The 23,189-nt window shown below is 36.9% G+C and overlaps 2 protein-coding genes across 15 annotated transcripts in view; one reads left to right on the top strand and one right to left on the bottom strand.

Moving 5' to 3' along the window:
- Positions 1-1,020: 1,020 nt before the first annotated feature.
- LOC113040068 (repulsive guidance molecule A-like) lies at positions 1,021-14,025 on the top strand. Its single transcript, XM_026198316.1, has 5 exons — positions 1,021-1,123; positions 6,300-6,337; positions 7,037-7,185; positions 9,126-9,637; positions 12,587-14,025. Exons 1-5 carry the CDS (start codon positions 1,073-1,075, stop codon positions 13,274-13,276), a joined length of 1,440 nt encoding a protein of 479 aa, XP_026054101.1. The 5' UTR covers positions 1,021-1,072; the 3' UTR covers positions 13,277-14,025.
- An 8,185-nt stretch (positions 14,026-22,210) lies between these two features.
- Positions 22,211-23,189, bottom strand: part of celf5a (cugbp, Elav-like family member 5a) — a 199,645-nt gene continuing 198,666 nt past the window's right edge. For all 14 annotated transcript variants that reach the window (XM_026198312.1, XM_026198315.1, XM_026198307.1 and 11 more), the window contains exon 12: positions 22,211-23,166. The gene's annotated coding sequence lies outside the window, so the exon portion shown is untranslated. The remainder of the gene's footprint in view (positions 23,167-23,189) is intronic.

The raw sequence follows: 23,189 nt of genomic DNA, 5'->3' as shown, positions 1-23,189 counted from the left end.
TCTGGACAAAGTTAAAACCTTTTAAAAGTTCTGCAAAGGTAAAAATAGTGATGCAGTTTTACTACAAACTACACGTTTATAGTGACACATATATATAAACTTTGATTAATCAGATCTTTTTTAGCAATGTTTACTTTTGAGAAATAAGTAGAAAAAAAATAATAGTTCAATGAGTAATCTTAAACAAAACTTTAATAGACCCCAAAATGTATTTGGACACTTTTAACAAGGGTTACAAATGTGTTAATGTCTTTCCTATATAACAAAACATCAAGACAATCATTATTATCTTTTTTTTTTTAAAGAAAATCGGTTATAATAGCTTTTCTTACTACTTTACATTGAAATGAAATGAACCGACACTGAACTAAACAATTCTGTCTATTGTCTTTGCAACATTAACATTGTTATTTTCCTGTTTATTTCCGTGAAAACAGTATGACAAAATCTGTACTGTATAAACTGTTATATAATATATAAAAAATAAACTAATACAACCAAATATTGCATCAAAAAGCATTTGGAATCTTTCAGGTTGTCAAACATTAGCAGAACATGTTCATAATTAATGTGATGAACTACATCTGTGGTTACGCTCCATAAACTTTAGAGAAACTTTATAAAATTATACATTCAGTTCAGGGGGGAAAAAAAGTCATTATTCATTTGCAGATCCCTTTTGTGACTTAAATGTCCATATAGTTTTTGGAGCCACTATACATTTGCTGTAAGACCTCCGTGTGGATGACCATTGTAGAATATGGGACGCTGGCCAAACACGACATATGCTGTCAAATCCCTTGAATGTGTATAATTGTGTATATGTGTGTGTGCATGCTAGTGTGAACGGGATTTTTCCACTTTTTTTCCTACCCGCCCTTCTCCGATATGTAGGAATTAGCGAACATTGCTTAACTACACACCGGCCCTAATCAAAGTGCCGATTCTTTAAAAAGACAGCTGTTGTCATGTGCTTTAATTCACAGCTATCTCCCTTTGTCAAGCAAAGCTGGACACAGTTGTCTGGTAGAGACAGCTAGGGAACAGGGGTTAACAGACTTCTCTCAGTGAAATGGTCTTTCACACATCCATGCCACATGCCCATCAGTCACAAAAATCAGAGGTAAGTTCCATTTCATCTTTCTGCTGTTCGCTTTGGGACTATAGCAATGCCATTACTCATGTCATTTGATACTTACCGACCCTTAAAGTGAACTCTCGGTTGTTAAAAGTACTACAGTAAAAGCTGGTTTGCCTGGTTCTGTTTTGTGGTTTTAATTGCATTTCTCTATTAGGCAGTTTAGAGTTTAGAAAACAACACATTTTGAATGTACGTACTGTAGAAGAGTACAGTCAGTTTTGATTCATTGCAGAGGAATCAGAAAGATGCCAATATTTAGACACAATGGAGTTTCTTTAGCATCTGTTTTTTGGAGTTTATGCTACACTTATGAGATGTTCACTCAACTACAACTAACTTTGTCAATATTTGTCTGAAAAATATGTTAGAAATACGGCCTGCTGTTAATTCCTGTGATCTAAGAGCCAAAAATGTACTGATTTGTAGAACAGGACAAATTGCAACTGTTTACAGCCCAATGGCTGAGACAAATAAAAGTGAATAACTACTTAAATTTCAATCTGATTCTTATGATTAACTATTTACTATTTATATGCACCCAAAAAATATATTAGTAATTGGATTGATATATTGAAAATCCTTTATATAAACACCTTAATCTGAATTAAATTTCAATAGGATTGAAGAAATTAAGCATGTAAATGCCTTAACATGACTATTTCCTCAATCAGATTCAAAAACACTGCACAAAACAAGCAACTCTTTAGACATACTGTATTTTACAGCTTTGCTTTTAATTTGGTTAAACATCTACTCTTAAACTCTTCAATTTTGGTCGAAAATATTTGGAAAGGTTGATTCTCATGTAACCACAGGAGATTCGGAATATAGAGTTGTACCACTTTTTGAAGTCCGAAAGAAGAAAGGCATAACGTTTTTGAAAAGACATGGGAGAATTATTTTTTGGGTGAAATGCAAGTCTACAGTTTTAGGTAACAGAAGAGCGATCTGTCCATTTTCAAACTTTGTGAGTGGAGGAGGGACACAGCTGCCATCCAATGAGATGAAGCTGGTCAGGGTGTAAAAACTCTGGCACTTCAGACCACTGAAAAATCATTGGCAGAGAGCTAAATTCTCAAAAGATGAGTAATAAGCTCGGGGTGATGTGGGCTTTGTTGCACTCTATTGAACGTATTTTGTTCCCATGGCTTGAGCTCGGTCTGGCTGGACTTGGAGGTCTGGGAGCGCGAGTCACGTTTGATTCCACAGATTTATTTGCCAATCCCACAGCTGAGAGGTTTGAAATGAGAGCCTGAGCAGGTGTTGTTGTGGGAGGGAGAGAGAGCGAGAGAACTTTAGGAGATTTCATTGCTTCTCTCTCGCATTCTTCCATTCTCACATTAGTTACTGTGCTGCGTACTTCAGTAACCATGTTTGAAAACGACTACATGCACACTTTTTTGTGTGTAATTCCAGCTGCATCAAATTTTGGGACATTGTTTCTACTTTTAGCATTTTTTTTTCTTCAGTTCACATGAAAAAACGGTAAATTACAATAAATTACATAGACTCCACTATTACGTTAATCCGAATTTAATTTCAATGGGATTGAAAAATGTAAGCATGTGAATTTCCTCAGTCAGATTCAAAAATACTTTGCTCCAAACGAGGAACTCGTTGATATATTTGACAGCTTTCTTTTTAATTTGGTTAAACAGCTACTCTCAAACTCCTCAATTTTGGTAGAAAACATTTGAAAAGTTGATTGCAGGAAATTTGAGCTGTAGAAAATCCATGCATTCTACTTTTAGATACAATATAGTTCACCCAAAAATGTTGTTCCAAACCTGTATGACAATCTTTCTTCTTTGGAACATGCAAATATAGAGTGTTTTTCTTTTCTTTTATGGACATTTTCTTTAAATGGAGAGACCTTAAACTATACAATCAACAATTCTCCACAAATGGGAGGCATACCAGACCACACCTACAAGTAATTTCCTTGAACTTACACCAAATCTTATTTGAGTTAGAATAAACATCTTGAGTGGAGTCACCTTGAAATGTTTTACGCTGTATATGCTCCTGTTAATCGGAAGCCTAAAGTTCAACAACAGAGTCTCTTGAATTCACCTATTGTCAGGTACGGATGGCAACAGCTCAACGTTGATCCCACAGCTTGCCTTTGCTTAAGCTTAGCCTTTCTTAGAGAGGAGATCTTAGGCTTCTCATCATCCTGCATTTGTTTACTTCCACTATCTTTCTTCACCAAACTGAGAAGACCCCATGACCCTGAATCTAAGGTTACTTGTGTGTTTATCTTTTCAAAAAGGACTGAGCTTGACACTATGTCAACAGCATCTCTTGAGTAGAAGGAAACAGCTCTGAGGGGCAAAGAAGAAAAAAAAAGGATTTTGTGTTTGCAGACAAATTATCTGAAGGAAGCAGACAGTGCTAGCAACTAAAATGAGATGTAAATGCCTGCTATTTTCAGTCTGTCAAATCTATTAAGCCAATAATGACAAATCACAGGGGCACTTTCCAAATGCAACAACTTTTCCCAATGCAGTTAAATGCACTTCAAGTGCAATTATTACATATTAATACCTAACAGCTCTCAGGGAGAAAGCAATCCTCTTAGGACCTACAAAGACCTTCTCTTTCTGTACCCCCTAGAGTTCAGTTGGGCATCAATCAAGGCAGTTAAGTGGGATCCTTGAGCAGAGATGGTATCAGTGGCAGCCTCTTACAGGCACACACTTCTGTCCCTGTTATCTATGGTAATTGCTCTGAGTCTCTGTCACCAGTGAAGCAAAACCCTCATCTCTGTCTCAGATGCGCTACTAAGAAAAGTTTGACTTTAGCTCTGTAGTGTGGGTAAACACATTTTAGGCCCTCATTTCTACTCTTTACTCAACTTCTGGGGATGGCTAGACCGGGGCTTCTCAACCGGTGGTTCACTGACCTTTCTGGTCAAAAAAAAAAAAAAAAAAAAAAACATTCTAAATATAAAATGCAATAGATTGTATTATTAATATTTTAAGGAGGGGTTTCGAAGGCTTCAAGTCCAACCAAACCATTTAATAGATTTTAATATAATATATAACAACAAGATAAAACAATGTTCAATCAATTGTATTATATTTTTTATACAATATGTTATTAGTTCAGTCGAATTATTGAATTTAAGAAATTTTGTTTACATAATATGTGTGTGCTGTGTATATTTATTACGTATATATAAATACACACACGTACAGTATATATTTTGAAAATATTTACAAGTATTTACTTAGTATATATATATATATATATATATATATATATATATTTAATTTATTTAACAAATTCTTAATCAATACATGCATGTGTGTGTATTTATTTAAACGAAATAAATATACACAGTACACACACATATATTATGTAAACAATATATATGTATACAATTTATTTTGGATGCGATTAATCATGAATAATCATTTAACAGCACTAAATATTATGTATTATATATTGTTATTAAAGTACTTGATGCCTGGGTCAGACTGTAAAGAAGCAAAAGCAGTGATAATTTTATACTATTAATATTTTTATTAATTTATAATTTATATAATTTATAATAATTTTTTCTTTTTTAATGTTTTCTTTTTTTTGTTCAACTTTTTTTATTTTCGTTAGCTGCCAAGGCAACATTTAAAATTTTTGTTAAGTTTAAGATTTTTCATCTAATATATATATTTTATATTTATTTAAATTAGTGAAAAAAAAATTGTTACTGATAACAGCACTGGTTGGACACCACTGGGCAAGACCTGTCAGTGGCCCAATATTTCAGTGCCCTCCATACCGAAATGTGATGGGCCTAATAAGAAAAACAAGCAGCGCGGTGTGGAGCCGCTCCCACAGAGTGAGCACCTTAATCAAGACCATATGGAGCTGCCCAGACATACAGTCAGTGGAAACCCAATTCCTCTTCCTCTTTTTCTTCCCTCTCCTACTCTCTTTCAGTCACTTCTCTGCGTCTCTGTCTCTCACTCTTGTGTCCACCTCTGAATTTATAGCGTAAATCTTCAGCCGATTGTTTTCTGAAAGCTGAAGCTTGATAAAAACTTTCTAACTTTTTAGTTTGTCAGTTCATTCCCCCGAAGAGTGTAAACATTCTGTGGTGTTATAAAAACATAGTTTGAAGATCCCGACCAGCCTGACAACAGCAACAGCAGCTCAACAAATGGCCTGGGCTTTGAGGTGTCGCCAAGCTGTTTGTTCAACCAATGACAGATGAGGGGAGTCGTCAGGAAACCTGCTCGAAAACAGTCATTATTTCCACTATTCAGGTCAAGTTTTTTGGTCTCTTACTTGGTGTAATGGTTCATATCATTCCATTTCACTTCTTTTTCTTAACTTGCGTGGTGTTAAGGAGTTCTGTAGGAGTAGGAGTTCTGGACTTTTAGCAAATGACCTTCTTCTCTTCCCAATACTTCGTCTCACTCTCTGTCAAAAAATGTAGTCTCTTTATTTCTCTGGTTTCTCAAATGGAGACTCTCCGTCCCCTCTCACTGGCCTGGCATTCAGTCCTGCCATGAAGCGGATGGCTAATTTTACCAGACTGACCTCATTCCACTATTGTATAAGAACAAGTGAGTCAGTGTCAGAAGAAATGTACTGGCTTATCCCTTCATTTCCGTTCCTTTCTCTTCTCTTTCTCACTTTTCTTTCTGTCTTTCTCTTCATTTTTATTTTTTTTTACCTGATTCATCTCTGTAACTGACTCGCTCCCTTCTTGTTTCGACCAGAGGAATATGTATATTCGCTGGGTCATGCAATGTAATATCCTCACAAACGTGGGGGAAAGAAAGAATCCTTTCTCTGCCCATCAGCCTTGTCAAGTCGTCTACTGGCATGAGCTGCTTGTAAGGGGCTCACTGATCCATCCACCTGAGTCAATGAGGTATTTGCTTCAGTGGCCAGATTCTGAATGATGCCTCTGTAGTATCAATACCACTATTGACTTGAAATAAGAATGACTTTATGGGGGCAGCCAGCTCTCCAGTAGTAATATTTAGGTAATTACTATTACCATTGACTATATTAATAGCTACACATATTGTTGTGAGGGATAATTAAGTGTAATTTTAAATCAAACTTCAAGTGATCAACCAATGTGTGATGCCACAAGGACACAATGTGACCATTAATGTGTACTTTTTGTGTTTGCTCCAAGGCTACAGTCTCAATGGATCCCCAAAATCCTTTCAAACGGTAAGCAATATATTGTTCACAATGTGACCTTGCATCTCAAAGCATCAACTGCAAACATGATCAAACCATAAACCAGCTCAAAGTAGCTCAGCAAACCATGATATTAGACTGGAGGATGTAGGATTAGCATGCTGAAGCCCATCATAATATTGAACCCTCCAGGCTAGGCTGAGCTATTTTCATTTCTTTAGCTTTGCTCTGCTTATTACATAGATTAGAATAAGCTTTGACGAACTTCAGCTGCCCAAAGCTTGGCAACTGATGGATGACAGTTTGTTTGTTTCGGCACATTTAATTTATCACTTAGGCTAATTTATCTTATATAAATATATATATATATATATATATATATATATATATATATATATATATATATATATATATATATATATATATATATAACAATTAAAAAGTAGTTTATGCAAAAAAACGTTAAAGCAAACATGCCAACAATTAACAATAGCTGAACAAAACGACATTCATGCAACCTAAAAACGTTATTTTCTGTAGACAGAATCGTTCATTCTTTATGTGCATAATTTTGCACTGCATAACTTTTATAAAGACGTGACTGAGCACTGGTCAGCTCTCACAGAAAGGGCTGGCGAACAGAAGCTCCTCCCATGCGATGCTTTTCAGCACTTTTCCTTTGAATGTCAGTGGCTGGGAAGGGAATGAAAAAGTTGTGATTTCTCGCAGCCTCCACGCCGATGAGCAGCAGTTGGAGAACTGCAATCAAACTGAATGGATTGGCATGGGGAGAAGCGGCACTCTCAACCTGGCTAAGCGGCAGCTTTGGGACTGGATTTGTCTTTTAGTGGTTTCTATGTGCCTGTTTCTCCGACCAGGTAAACAGTTTTGCTCGTATTAATCGCTCTAATGTGCATGCATCCCAGAGCGAGAACTAATGGTAAAAAAAAAAAGAAAAGAAAAAAACCTTTACACTATCGTTTGAAGATAAGTTGTTCAATCAAAATATCTAAACCGTATTTTTTAAACTTTAAACGGGCTACTTAATGCAATTGCACAATAGCTTATATTAATGTAGCCTACTTTTCACTTTTACTGATACCAATTTAGTTCCTCTGTAGGCCAGAGTTGTGCTGCTAACTCGCTAGCAAATCAGCACCGTGTTTGCGAAAAGATTTAAACCCACCATACTTCATTAAAAGTTTGCAGCTATAACCAAATGTTATAACGTATTTCCCTTCTGAAATGTTGTTTGAAGTGAATCCTCACTGTTTACAGCTCTTTAAGCGTATTGTTTAGTTTAGTCTGGTATTTTATTAGTTTATGGCAAAACTTTCGCTAACCTGGCTAGCTTCTCGCCGTGTCGCCGTCTGAAGTTATTTACTTCGAAAGACCGTGACTGTGTTGAAGAAGAAAGTATGCCTTATAGAGTAATAAATAGTCATTTGTAACAGCAGCGATCAAATATGGGTTATTTAAACTTTGCGTAAATTGCGTGTTTTGGCCATCTAACGTTACGCCTCTATGAAAAGCACGCGCATGATGTTTGTTGTTGTTGTTGTTGTTGTGTGTGTAGCTAGACAAAGTTTTGGATGTTAGCGAATGTGAACTAGATGTTAAAATCGTTTAAGTAACGTTCCAGTTATAAAATTAACTAAAAACGTTACTTTGCTGCATGCTCTGAGTACGATTGAAAAATGTTTTTGTTGTTGTTGTTGTTGTGTTTTCCCTCCTACAGAATGATAACGTTTTCTTTGATGTTAACTAAATCCTTAGCTATAACAATATGAATAGTAACTGTTTCAATGTAGTAATTAATATTTAACTGTAGCCATATATATATGTATAGTTATAGTTATAATATTATATAGTTAAATAATATTACATAACTAGACAACTTTGAATATAAATTCATTTTAAACTCAGTTTAGGAATTGTTTATAATTCTGCATGATATCCCACAAATTCACTAAATATGCATGCAGTGTGAAAAAAAAAGCAAATTCAAATACTCCAGCTTATCAGAACTATTAATGTTTTCATAACATATCAGTAAAACACATACTGACAGACCATTATTTAACCATGTTTTTATGGTCACCTTACACCACTGCTCTGTCTTCTAGGCCTAGTCAAAAACTGTATCATCACAGAGATATTGCATTCATTTCCACAGAGTTGTAAATTATGCATACCGATTACTCTGGAACAGTTTATGTAAAATAGAATATGTTATTTTTAAAGTATGCTACATATGAATCCCATACTATTAACATGAACACTGCTGCTTCCTTGCTAATGTGCAATATTTTTAGTAATTACCCATACACTATTCTAAGGTCATGGAAATTCATTGGCTATTATTTGTGGAGACCCTGTAGAATACAATTACTACATCATAGCAGTGGGAGTTTTTCATAGTTTTTCAAATGCTAGCCAAATTCCATCCCATTTGTTATTGTTGCAGTCGAAAGTCATCATAGCAAATGAAGCAGTAACTATTTTCACACTTTTGTTAGACCATAACCGTAAAACACTAAGAGGATATCCAGACTGGGAATGTTTTCTTGGTTTGGATTAGCAATCAGCAGCTTGTAGTTATCTTTTCAGATGCCTTGCTGACTCGAGTGCAGCCAGTGAATGTGTCAAACAGCAGTTGTGTAGCGGTTAAACAGTCTATAGACTGATAGCCAGAAACCATCCAAGGCTAAGAGCTTTAATCATGAACGTCTCCATCACCAACCAACCATCAAATAGTGATTCTCTCCCAGTTGTAAATGCATCTCATTAATGCCTAATTCTTCTCGATTCTCACCAGTGTGCTGCCAGAAATGTCGAATTCAGCGCTGTAATGCGGAGTACGTGGCTTCGTTCTCGCCCTCCGGAGGCTTGCAGGAGGAGGTGCTTCCAGATGTGGACTACTGCATCGCTCTGAGGGCCTACTCGTTGTGTACGCGTCGCACAGCTCATGGCTGTCGAGGGGACTTGGTGTACCACTCCGCTGTATTCCGTATTAAAGAGCTCTTTGCACAGCACAACTGCTCCAGCGATGGCCCAACGTCGTCGGCCAAAGCACCCAGCACTTCCAAGCCACCAGTGGTGGACGTCTGCAACTATGAAAGCAGGGTGCTCGCCTCTGGCCCGGCGGCTCAGCAGAAGAAGTATGGACATTGTGGATTATTTGGCGATCCTCACCTGCGGACTTTTCGGGATGAGTTCCAGACATGCAGGGTTGAAGGAGCCTGGCCGCTCATCCACAACAGATACCTTTCGGTTCAAGTCACAAACGTGCCGGTGGTCGAAGGCTCTAGTGCTACAGCAACCAACAAGGTTAGTCGTGCAAATGGCTTTTTGTGAACTTCCCGGAGGTGTGACATGTTCCAAATTGTACTGGTCCCTTTAGTAAAGCAGAGGAACCACGATACTGGTGGTTTTATGGAATTGGGAAAAATGTCGTTTTGAAGCCTTGTCGTCAGTGCAAATGCTGGAAATGTGAAAAAGCAATCGTTTACTCCCCAACATTCAAACAAATTCAGATATTTCGACGAATCTTTCGGCTTTTTGTCCATACAGTCAGTCATTGGGGACTAAAACCAAGTCTTTTTTCCTATGCTTTACAGAAGAAAGAAAGTTGGTTTTGGACCCCATTAACTTTCATTTGTATGAACAAAATGTTGAATTTTTTTTAAAAAGTACTCCTATCATACGAAAGAGAGCCAAATAGGTAAGGCGACACAAGGATATGTTTGATTACATTTTCTTTGATACTATACAAACCTGTTTGGCGAAGTATATTAATTTATCATAATATAATATCAAAATAGATGACCAAATAAATGTAATTGAATCTTATGAGGATTTGGGGGGAAAATGGGCCATGTCTTATGTTCTCGCACTGTCCAAAGTAACCATTCAAACCAAAAGCTTGAGAGAGACAGACAGTCAGCCCAAACAATGATGTCATTAGGGGGACTTTCTCTCTCTCCTTCTCTCTCTCTCTCTCTCTCTCTCTCTTCTATTAAGGGACGTGGGTTTAGACTGTTGAGCCGTGGCAACAATGCAGGACCAGAAGACTATAATAGAATCCCCCAGCTGTTCCACAAAGAGTGGGGGAGACACAGAGAGGAATGGAATGGAAAATAAATTATTCAGACTCTGGTTACGGTCGGTTAGTTTCTGGAAGGTGAACAGACATGAAGTATGACTGTAACATGGGAATGACTATGTCTGTGAATTTTATTTTATTCTTTTCGAAAGAGGGAAGGAAAGTAATATAATACCAGAGAACATAAAACTTGTCATTTGAATAAACTTTCAGGGGACCGCCGACTTTAACATGAGAAGCGTTTATGAGAAAAAAATGTTTAAAGATCTTTAAGGACTTCTCATTAATTCATCCTTTGGCTTAAGAAGAGTTCATGATATGTCGTTGCATCAGTGCTATGTCTTTGGCTTTACATGTACTGGACATTCTTGGACTAATCATGTAGAACATGACCTCATTTTACTGACAGTTGATGGCTTACAGCTCCGTGACTTGATCAGAGTTTCATAAAAACTCTGTAGTTGGGTGTTCCATCAATAAGTCATTGAGTTTGGTTTAGATACTGGCAGATCCCAAGTTGTCCATTATTTATTTTTTCTGGTCCTCTACTGCCATCATGTGGTTAAATCATGATCTCTTATTCATTTTTTTTCTTCTCTAAAGCTGTTATTTTAATATGATCTATATACTGTTATAGTTTTTAGATACTTTGAATTTGCTGTTTTTATATTTACAGTGTTCATTTTCATTTGAAAATATTTTAGCAATTTTGCTATGTGCTTTTGTCATTTATCATTAGTTTGTGTTTAAAACAATGTCTTTGTTACACAGGTAACATACACTATATATATGTACTATTATAGTAACAATAAATTATGCATAATTACATACAAGTAACCCTTTGCCAAACCCTAATGCTAACCATATAGTAAGTGCATGTAGTTATTTAATATTACTCAGTACATAAATATATAATTACACTGTAGCAAAGACACCTTAAAATAGTGGTAACAAAATATTACTGTTTTATTTATTTCCATTAAGTAATTTTAAAATTACTTAAACTTTTTAAGTTTAATAAAAAACTTTTTTATTATTAATTAATATATATATATATATATATATATGTATGTATGTTACTAGTCTGTAAACTAAATCTATACATTATTTGGTTGCGCCAGTTGTTCGTAAGGCAGGACGTAGCCTGTAGTTTGTAAACTCTCTGTAAAGTAATTCATAGTCGCATCATTTGATGTTTACCCTAAATCATCCAATAGAATTCGTCAAATATGCAAGCAGAACTTGTTTAAATGCTATGAGTTTTATTTGATCTTTTATTCTAACTTCTTTTGCCTCACGTACGGTAAAAATATAAACAAGTTTCTGTTAAAAACCATATATTAATAATTAGTCTAAATAAGCTATTTTTATATGTAAATAACATTCATAAACTTTTATTTAAATGAATAAGGAAAAATAAATACTGAAAGAAAGAAAAAAAAAACCATGAGAAATGCCATTTATTTATTCTCTCATATGATCTGACATGCGCAACACGGACCGGGAGGCAGTGTTGCCAAGTCTTCGGATTTCCTGTGGAATTGGGCTACTTTAACACTGTTGACTCCGTTGTTTTTCAGGTCCGCGGGTTGAATCGATAACAATAAAGCAATATTTAGCCTCTGAGATGTTAATTTTATCCGGGAGCTTTGCAAAAAAAAAAAAAAAAAAGTATTTTACCCCCCTGAAATGCAATTTTTTTTAACGAAGGAAACCCTTCAAAACTCGATTGGGCCAGGTTTTGGGCTAGTTTTCCAGCAGCAATGGGCATTAAAAACAAAAAACAAAGAAAAACCTGGCAACTTTTTTCTGGTTGTCGGGTTAAAGAAGAACATATTGATGCAGTTCACTCAGTCTGCTTCCGTAAATATTTACTTTTTACGTAGAGTTCCACTTCAGCTAAGTGTAATGGTGCAACTAAAAATATTTTGTAGTGCGCAAGTTGTAACTCCGTGCCCATTTACATCAAAACTAGGCTAAGTTTTAACTTGCGTAAAGCTGGTGCAACCGGCCCCTGGTGGTTAAGACATTTTTCAACATAGTTTTCAAAGCAAAAATCAGGCTGCACAAAAACACAATGTTGAAACAATCCTCTAGTCAATTGAAAGCAATTTCATGTATTGATTTTCAGTGTGAGCTATTACTCACCGTTTCCCGTTTGATCTTCCCTGTAGATAACCGTCATCTTCAAGTCCTTCCATGACTGCACCGAGCAGAAGGTGTACCAGGCCACCACCGAGGACCTGCCGTCGGCGTTCCAGGACGGCACGCGCAGCGGCGGGAAAGCAGAGAGCCTGTGGATCGCGGAGGGTAGTGGAGGTCTGGGTATACGGCAAGTGAAGATCCACGCTCGCTATCTCGGCACGTCCATCATCGTGCGGCAGGTCGGCCGCTACCTGACTTTCGCCATCCGCATGCCCGAGGACTTAGCGGAGGAGAACGGCGGCCTGCAGCTGTGTCTGCACGGCTGTCCGCGCAATGAGGTCATCAAAGCCCACGTGCTCAACCGGCAGCAGAGCATGCGCCCGCCGCGGCTTATTGGCGGCTTGTACGGGGAGGACGGCGGCGGCGAGCCGCAGCCAGGCCTCTCGGCACACGTGGACATGTTAGAACGTGCGACCACAAAGTGTCGCGAGATGCTGCAGGTGGAGGACGTTTATTTCCAGTCGTGCGTGTTCGATCTTCTCACGACAGGAGATCCCGAGTTCTCCATGGCTGCGTATGGTGCCCTAGAGGACCTGAAGGCACTTCCGCCAAGCACTCTGAAACAGAGCTCACCCAGGACTCCACACTTGTATGGTAGAGGAACAATAGTTACACCTTCTGTTTTCACAGCTCTGGTTCTCATGCTGCTGTTGAACTGAAGGAACTGGTCTAGACGCCAGCTTGAGGATGGATACCCACCAGCCATGACACTGACACACTCCTGGAAAAACAATCAAACTAACTTCGAACTGTCTACGAGCGAGAGACTCATCCCAGTTAAACATGCAGAGTTTTACTCTTCAAACGGATAATGGCAGAACACTCCAGGCTCTCCGAATGTGAAATCGACAATCGCTCGAAATCTGGAAAAGACGAAGGCAGCTCATCTGCATATCTTTCTAGGCTACCACCGATCAAAGAATGGAAACTCTTCTACAGACGTGACGTTACTGGATGAAACTATTATAAAAGACACACATAGGATGTCCTCGCATCTTCCTGATTCACACAAGTTTAGGTGCACTTCAGACTTTCTACTATAAGAACATTATGTTATCTACACGGGATCCAACAGCTACATGAAATGCTACCTATCCATATGTTTTTGGGTCTGGGTCCATACAACCACACATTAAGCTACAGTCATGGTAGGACAAGACTTCTTCAAGCTGCTCTGCTTATTAAGGAGAAAACAAAATCAAATTCTTTATATAATAATATATTGAAAGAGTGTATATATGTGTTTTATATGTGTACATTCACTTGTGTATAGATGCTAATGTTTAAAATGTGTTTTGAAGCAGCTTTGTCTAGTTAATTTTTTTTTCTTAGTTTTATAAAACAACTAATACTTGCTGTATTGTGTAATCTGTTGTTTTCCATATTAAAAAGAAAAGAGTTGTGACTATCGAGTCTTTTTTTCCTTGACTTATGACGCTTTCTACTCCATAGAGGGTGCTATAGAGTTACAAGTTTGAATAACTCTACTTTAAACACTCTTCCTTACATCAGCAATAAAGTGTTGCAGAAACTTCTTGGTAAAACCAGAATGTCTTTTTAGCTGCAGTTATGTAAGCGATAATGTACAGTCGGCCATTTGTTATAGCAAAATATACCTGACAAGGTGATTAGTGCTTTACTTATTACATGGCTCCTTGCCAAGTAAATAAATAACTTGCCATAGAAAATACTAAAATTCAACCCTTGTTATATGGAAGAAAAAGCAGCAAACTAATGCTTGAGACTTTACACTAGCATAGAAAATTGTAAAAAATAAAAAAAGATTGTTTTTGATGGTTATCAGCATAGACATATATAGGTATATATATGATGTCTATGGTTATCAGACTGTTGATTGGCTCGATTGACCAATCAGAATCAAGAAATTAATTAATTGACGCATTGCAAAAAGTGCCAACCAATCAGAATCAAGATTTCAACAATTCAGAAGTTTAAGTATAAATAGTAAACTTTAACGTTTGTGTCCATTATCAGTTTTTTTCGTCTTTTTTTTTTTTTTTTTTTTTTTTTTTTTTACAATTTACGATAAACTGAACACAAAATCAAGGACCGGTATGAAAGATGTTTACCCTTCTTTCGTTTCCAGCAATGCCGTTTGTGCGCCCATTGCTTCTTCCTGTCTCCGTGATGTTAAAGACTCTTAAAGCCTCGGGTGGACGCTGGTATGAAATGAAGGGGTCACGTGACATAGATTAAAACGTCGTCAGTTTAACCACATTCATCATGCTAAACTAAGCATTTCGCGACGCTGCCCTTCTCTTGTACTTTGCGGCTCTCGGCACTCCATCACTCTCAAGTTTTAACTGCGTCCGATGTGAGGAGAAGAAAAGAGGCAAGTTCTTCATGCTAAGAACCGTCAGAAATCATCTGGTATGTGTAGCGCAGGCCTGTAGTTAACCTGCTGACAGCTAGATGCTTCTGTTTCTCCAGTACAGCGCCTGGTTTTGTTGTTTTTATATCGCATTTTATGCCTTTTGTCTAACTACCGTCTTCCCGCGTTCCAGTCATTTAGTTATGCTCTTTATTCTAGATATGGTGATGAGGTAAACGTATATTAAAAAGGACAATGTACTTTGTTCTTTGCTCACTTTGATCTAATAAACAAGGGCAATTATTGGGCTAATGAATCGAAATAAGCCCCTAGAGTGATTAATATTCACTGTGGAAAAATTAATTTGACATTTATAGGATATTTGGCAAGATAAATAGACAGCACAGGACATGTCCGCATGTTGATTGATAAATGGATAGATGGATGGCTCTCTTTAAACAAATGCCTTTTTAATTAATTAATCAATTAGAAACCATAACCGCAAGCCTTTACAGTTTTACTGGATACATTAAAGCTGTAAGTGACTTTTATTTGGCATACCTCGCATAAAATGCTGCTACTTCATGACGGATATTGCTGAAGAAGGTGTCAGAGAAATAAAATGCTTTGCAAACAGCCAATGAGAATTTGATCGACCCACTTAGGCCAGCCAATCAGAAAATTCGTAGCCAGATCTTGGTTTGGGTTTGTGGCATGCAGGGCTTCATGTATGTCTTGTTGGGGAACCATTTCAAACATTTACAGTATCTTTTAAGTAAAAAAAAAAAAAATACAAATAGACTGTACTAACTTTATTAAAACACCTTCTTATTGTAATTTTCCACAATTCATGATTTTTTTTGTTATTTTTAAAGAAAAATATTGACTTTGCATGTCTTTTTTTATTATTATTTTGCTTCCTTTGAAACATTTATTTTACGATTGATATCATTTAAGGTTAACTTTTGTTTTATTGTTGAAATGGCAGCGAATTCATTTGGAAAAATCTATTACCGTAAGTTAAATTGGCTGCAAATGCAGTTATATATTGATTTATTTCTGTGTATATCTTTCACTGCTTTTAGGAACTAATTTACTATTTTACACCGTGGACAAAATATGACATTCATACAGGCCATTTGTTCACTCAGATCTACAAACTTGCATTTTGCATACGTAATGCACTGCATTCAGGTTTTGTGTGGAATATTTGTTAATAAGTCTGCGCTACATAACTGTTTAACAAATGGCCCCTCTACACCTCCAAGCCTGGAAAAACCAAGCTGGAAAATTAAGCATCTATATCATAAATCTTGGAAAGTTATGATAATTTGCAATTCACTCCCTCATCAAAGGCAATATTACCCTAATTTATTATCTTCCAGCATGTGAGACGCTCAGAGGCCATGCAGATAAGAGTCTATCAGGAGGAGGATTGATTTTCATTAACAGATTGTAATAAAGATGAACTGCTCAGCCCGCACACTGACCAAGAGCCACACTTTATTGTAATTGGGCCAATTTATTTCATGAGCCACTGCCTCCACTTTTTTTAGGCTCTCCCCTTTCTTTTCTCTCTCTCCCTCAGTTCATTACTGTAATGTTTCAACCACGTCTTCATTTATTGTCTTCCCATATTTCAGCTGCCAGACAAACTGTATATTCACTATTTTATATGTCTATGGCTTCACATATGGACTATTTAGTTCTTGACCTACATTTTATTTAGAATTGTAAAATGTAAGCTGTAACCATTTAATTTATACAAGTGATTACCTAAATATTATGCAAATTAGTTAAATTGAACGTGCAAAGCTTTCAATCTCATATTTTAACTGTGCAGGACTAAAACTGTCAGTTTTGTTGCTGGATATTGCAAACTGTTATTTCTTATCATATTATTTGAATTCACATAATCGTAAACACCAATTAGTGTCGCATATAGTTATACTATTTACCGCAATTTGATGTTCTGCTTGTTATTTAACCTAAGCAACAAAACAGTTTGAAGTCTTGCATGTTCAAAGAAAAAATTGATAATTTCCATGTTGCCAAATAAAGTTTCAATTTTTCTTACATTGAAGGACTGTTTACAAAAACGATCTGATTGAACTGATTCACTAGAAGAAAATTCACTTTCCAAATATGTGAAGAAGAACCATTCTGAATGAACTAATTCTCAAAAATTAATGTCTGATTGATCTGATTCTCTAGATAACGAATCACTTTCCAACACTTTGAAAGAACCACTCTGGATGAACCCATTTGCAGAAATGTGCATCTGATTGAACGGATTCTCTAGATAAAGATTCACTTTCCAACACTATGAAAGAACCACTCTGGATGAACCCATTTGCAGAAGAAGAAGAGAAGAAGAGAATGGCGGCAGTGCTCAGTGGTTCATGTAGGTTGTCTACAAACCGGAAGGTTGGTGGTTTGATCCCCGGCTCCACCTGACCAAGTGTCGGGGTGTCCTTGAGCAAGACACCTAACCCCAGTTGCTCCCGACGAGCGGGATGGCGCCTTGAATGGCTGACACCGCAGTCGGTGTATGAATGAGTGTGTGAATGGGTGAATGTGAGGCAACTTGTAAAGCGCTTTGGATGGCCATGTGGTCTGTTGAAAGCGCTATATAAATGCAGTCCATTTACCATTTACCAAGAAGATTCACTTTCCAACACTATACACGAACAGGAAGAACTATTCTGGATGAACCAATTGCAATTTGCAGAAATGTACATCTGATTGAACTGATTCTCTAGATAAAGATTCACTTTCCAACACTATGAAAGAACCACTCTGGATGAACCCATTTCCAGAAATCTGCATCTGATTGAACTGATTCTCTAGAAGAAGATTCACTTTCCAACACTATACATGAATAGGAAGGACTATTCAGGATGAACCAATTGCAATTTGCAGAAATGTACATCTGATTGAACTGATTCTCTAGAAGAAGATTCACTTTCCAACACTATACATGAATAGGAAGGACTATTCAGGATGAACCAATTGCAATTTGCAGAAATGTACATCTGATTGAACTGATTCTCTAGATAAAGATTCACTTTCCAACACTTTGAAAGAACCACTCTGGATGAACCCATTTGCAGAAATGTACATCTGATTGAACTGATTCTCTAGATAAAGATTCACTTTCTAACACTTTGAAAGAACCACTCTGGATGAACCCATTTGCAGAAATGTGCATCTGATTGAACTGATTCTCTAGAAGAAGATTCACTTTCCAACACTATACATGAACAGGAAGGACTATTCAGGATGAACCAATTTGCAGAAAATAACATCTGATTGAACTGATTCTCTAGAGGAAGATTCACTTTCCAACACTATATATGAACAGGAAGAACTATTCTGGATGAACCAATTCATGAAAATGCTAAAAGTTAGTGAGAGGCCCACTTAAAATGAACTTGATTCACTAGAATGAATCTTACCAGCACTACATGAGAGAGAACTACTGAGAATGAGGACTTTCCACATCTAGGTACATGTGAAAACTATTTAGGATGAGCCGATTAATTAGATTAATCCAGTGCTATATATAATAGACAGAGGACTGTTCAGATAATTACAAAGTAGATAACAACTCCATAAAACAGTTTTGAAAGTTGTAAGTTTACAAATTAAGTGATTTAGGACTTTAATTCATTGTAAAGATTAAGTCTATCCCTTACAGCCTCGTTTTCAGTCAGGTTCAAATTCAGATTAAGATCTAACAATTAACAAAGGACTTTGGACTTTGCACTGCATGTTTAAGGCTCAACAGAGTAAGATAAGAACCAAAGACAAACAGACCTCGTATTTAAATTTAAAATTTTATTGTAAAATTGAAAAAAAGAGAGAGAAAGAGAGAAGCCCATTAAGCATTTCTTTTCGATGCATACATTTTTCTAAACATAACCAATAAATAGGCGATTCATAAACAGATTTGTCAGGAATAAATAAATAAATAAATAAATAAACATGTTCATAAATTAATCGGCAAATCAGTAGATGAGTAGGCATAACCGTAAAACAATGTAAGCAGCAAGTATTTGAGAAATGCCAACAGGATGTTTGGTTTCTCAGGCATTTATCTTGGACATATCCTCTCGGTCTCAAAAAAGAAAGAAAAGGAAAAATAAATAAACAGAAAAACTGTCCATTTCAGTTGGTCATGCCGCACCAATCACATCGCAGCGATAGATGCTGCACCTCTTGTCTTCTTTTCTCGGCAAATATCATAAGAAAACAACAAACATTAACAAGAAAACCAAAAACAACTGTAAACAGCATTGTCTCATCCAGGCTTTAAGAACAGCGCAGGGAGTGCCTGGCTCTCCCACTGCACATTTCACACAGCAAAATCAATACTCTTGATATATATTTTCTTAACGCTTTGTGCTGAGAAAACCAGAACTTTAACATGATCTTTATAAAGCAAAAAAACCCGCCCCACCCCGAAACCCACCCTCCCATCAACTACTTTCCCCATAGAATCTGAGAAATGTGCTGCTGTTCCCTAATATACAGATTTCATATCTATAATAAGCTACTTTCCTTAGCATACAAACCATAGTTAAAGAATCATATTGTTAATATGAGTAGTACCTTCATAACACTTTAACCCCCCAAAGCTTTCCCACCCTTTCCCCCCTTGAGCATGCTCATCGATCAAAGTTCGGCATGAAGATCTGAGGAACGAAACGTGAACGTGGTTTAAATGAGAAGAAAGCAAATATGAAATGCTGGTGGTCTGGTTTCTTCAGAAATACCTTTAGTGCAAACTCCCCTCCCATCCCCCCCCCCCCCTCGTTTCTGGCACAAACGCAATTTGTATTAACGCCTTCGGTTCACCTTTCAACACATCAAATTTCATTTTATATGCCTTTCCAATCTCATTTTTTTTTCTTTCAAGCTGTAATGATATCATCCTTCAAACTTATTAAACTTCAGGCACTAGTTGCCATTTTTAATTTGTATTACACTTGCTTTTACATGCAGGCCAAATTTAATTTGATTTTAATAATTCACATCTGGCATGGAGAGATTCTGTGAGGAAGGCCCCTGCAACATGAGGTTATTAGAGCGCCGATGCCCGAGGGCTGCGTGTCTGTATATCACCACGTTCTGATATGCCACCACAGGACAGGAGAGGGAAGATGAAATGGAGAGAGTTCAGCAGAAAAAGGCCATTATAACCTGTGAATCGAACGCGATCCATTTCGGCGCGACCTGAGGCTAAAAAACGGCTGTGATATACGGGCGACGTTAATGTTTCCCGGCAAAACTTATTTCTGACGTCTGCGAGATTAAACATTTAACATACAGATATATTTTTAGGTAAGACAAACAGGTCAAATATCCACAGTGGAAATCAAATGAGGTCAACACATGTGCTTTTCTGTCCTACCTAGATTCTAGAGCTCTGTTTTTGCATCTATTTATGTTTACTAGTGAATTCTGGGAGGACCTGAACTTCCTGTAGTTCTGTGTCACTGTATTATCTGTAGTTTTGGCATATCTATGAAGGCAGTGTGAAATTGGCGAGTTGGCAAACAGTGAGAGTTGCGTAACGGCAGAGTGGATAGAACGTCAAAATGTACGATAAAGGCAAACAAGAACTTTTAATGCATAGGAAAACAACTGGTTTCAAGAATACTGTCCATTTAATAGTTAAAGACCCGGTGAAATCATTTGATGAGTATAGCGTTGATGCATTTCCCTTTAAAACAGGAAGTTGGGTCGTCAACTTATTTTAAATAGCCCATAGCCTATAGTTTGCCGTAATGTGCTACTTATTACACTGCAAAAAACTCTACTCTTAGAAAGTACTGCATCTAAATTTCCATTTAAAATATCTAAAAATAAAACTTTGAGACAAAATACACATATTGAAGATACATTTTATGAAAACAGGTCTTTATATATATATATTTTTTTTAGATATCATATTTTTTTTACTGGAAAAAAAGTTAAAAAGCACTAACTAAACATCTTGCTGTGTCGTTACTTGCAGATACATAGTATTAGAGTAGCATCTGATTGGACAAAAAATTGGTAGTTGGTAATGTAATAATTTCAACTTACTTCTCTAGAATTGGCATCCAAACTAACAAATACCCACCAATTCAGACTTCATTCTAGAGCTTTTGATTGGACAAAAATGTCATTTAAATTTTAGGTCTGATTTACCAGAAGCGTTAGTTTTTGTCAGCTAGTATTAGCCACCATGCTAACACACAAACGAAGTGATTTTGATTTCACAGGGTCTTTAAGATTCTTGTCGAGCGCTTTAGAGTTGTGTATATTTGCGACTTGTCTGAGAGCAAAGCAACAGCTGCGGTTAAGTACACCATAATGTCAGACTCGGTGGCTTTTTTATTGATGGATCAGTTTGCTCCAACTGTAACCCCCCATGGCTGCGATTTGCAAGCTGTTCGTGAGCTCTTTACAGGCTGCTCATTAGACCTTTGCAGACAGTTAGCGTCAAGCTAATCCATTCCAGCCTGAGAAGCGTATTCTTAGAGATATGGGTTGTTCGCGGATCCACCGAATCTTACACTCACTTATTAGCGAAATGAACTTTGTAAACGTCAGTGTGGAGTTGTTTGTGCAGGTTTCCGAGGTTAAATTTGATTTTTATTTTGATGCTTCCTGTAGAATTCTGGTGTGCTTCAGAAGTTGTAAGCAATAGCGAGTTTGTCCGTTCAGTAGGTCTGTTATGAACCACATTTTGTGGGCTGTGTAAGGGTTTAAGGCTTGGTATCTTTGTAACTGCTTGTTTAACGTATTAATGTGCTTTATCAGTTGATATTCAGCATTTGGCACCAACTGTTTAATGAGTATGCTCTTGAAAGATGCACAAAATGGATGATATGAAAGGTCAACAGGTCCCTTGTAATAGTAAAGTTAAGCGTTAACTAGAACCACTTCACTTGAAAAAGTCACTGTCACAAGTGGTGAAAAAAAAAAAAAGAAATGAAACAAAAAAACCTAAGATTTCCCATCCCTATCAAGCATTAACTGTATTTTTTTTTTCTTTTGTATTATTTACCTGTGCAATGGTACAGCTGTTATATTGCGGATAGTTTGCGTTGAAGCCACAAGTACTTATTCTGCTTAATAAGTAAAGCTTTCATCGGATAAATATGTTTGTTTGTGTGTACTGAATATCTACCCAAGGTTTTTCTAAACCAGCAACATGCATATATAGTTATACTCGGCATTTGTTCTCTGGAATATGGGCCTATTTCTGACATGAATGGATGATGAACAGTTTCCCCCTTTGTTTTTTTTCATGTTTTTTTTTTTTTTCTTCATGGCTGAACATGCTCCTAACAATCTCCAATCCACCTATTCTACTCCACTAAAATAGTATAGCTTTTAAAATACTTATTATTTTTTTTGTCTTCGTTTTTCTATTTTGTTTAAATATTCTGAAACCCAGTAGCTAGAAATGTAAAAGGAAAAGAAATCAAAAATCCCTTTCCTCTTCCGACCTGAAGCGAATATTTATGCTTTTTTTTTTCTTTCTTTCTTTAAACTTATGTCGTTAGTAGTAGTTTGCAGTATTAGTATTGTTATTAATACCATATATTTCTGTTGAGGAATAAAAATGTTTGGTCCTTTGGTCCCTTTGGGGTGAAAGATTGATCAGTTTCACTGAGGGCATGGAAACCTCTGTGACCACAGAATGTCCTGCGTTTGCGGAAAGATGGTGACAGAAGAAAAGGTAAGAGGAAAAGAGAAAGAAAGTCCACTAGCGGGACAAGAAGAGCTTCTTTTTTTCCACTGCATTTTATCTTGGTCTTCAAGTTTAACCCTCATTTGTCCAGTGTAATAAAAGCCATAAGCGCCTCTTCCTTTAAATAGCATATGTGTGTATAATATGTATATAGAAATCAAAGTTGTTCTCGCTCGTTTATTTTTTTCTTTTTGTTCGTTGCTTGACTTGACGGTGCGAAGCTCAGCGAGAGACGGGACGTGTTGAGTTCTCTTGTCTTTAGAGAGATCTTCCACTTGTCTTCCGTGCGCTGTGCTGACTGTGGTTTGTCCACGGGTGCCGGTTCGCCTGCAATCCCGCCTCCTCTATCCCGGACATCTTCCTAAAATAAATGCTGATATGTCTTCAAAAAAAATCCACTCGTGTTGTTCTTGTTAGTTTTGAAAGAAAAAAAGTTCAATTCCTTCTGCGATGCCGCTCTTCAAATCCTGTGAAGAAAATGAAATTCTAA

Source organism: Carassius auratus, chromosome 22, assembly GCF_003368295.1.
Source record: "Carassius auratus strain Wakin chromosome 22, ASM336829v1, whole genome shotgun sequence".
In the NCBI taxonomy this organism is placed as follows: Eukaryota; Metazoa; Chordata; class Actinopteri; order Cypriniformes; family Cyprinidae; genus Carassius; species Carassius auratus.
This window is presented reverse-complemented; position numbering and strand designations above follow the sequence as displayed.

Coding starts and splice junctions, on each gene's coding strand:
- LOC113040068 (XM_026198316.1), top strand. CDS start 1,073: ATGGTCTTTCACACATCCATGCCACATGCCCATCAGTCACAAAAATCA. Junction 1,124..6,299: donor ATCAGTCACAAAAATCAGAG/GTAAGTTCCATT, acceptor GTTTGCTCCAAG/GCTACAGTCTCAATGGATCC. Junction 7,186..9,125: donor GTGCCTGTTTCTCCGACCAG/GTAAACAGTTTT, acceptor GATTCTCACCAG/TGTGCTGCCAGAAATGTCGA.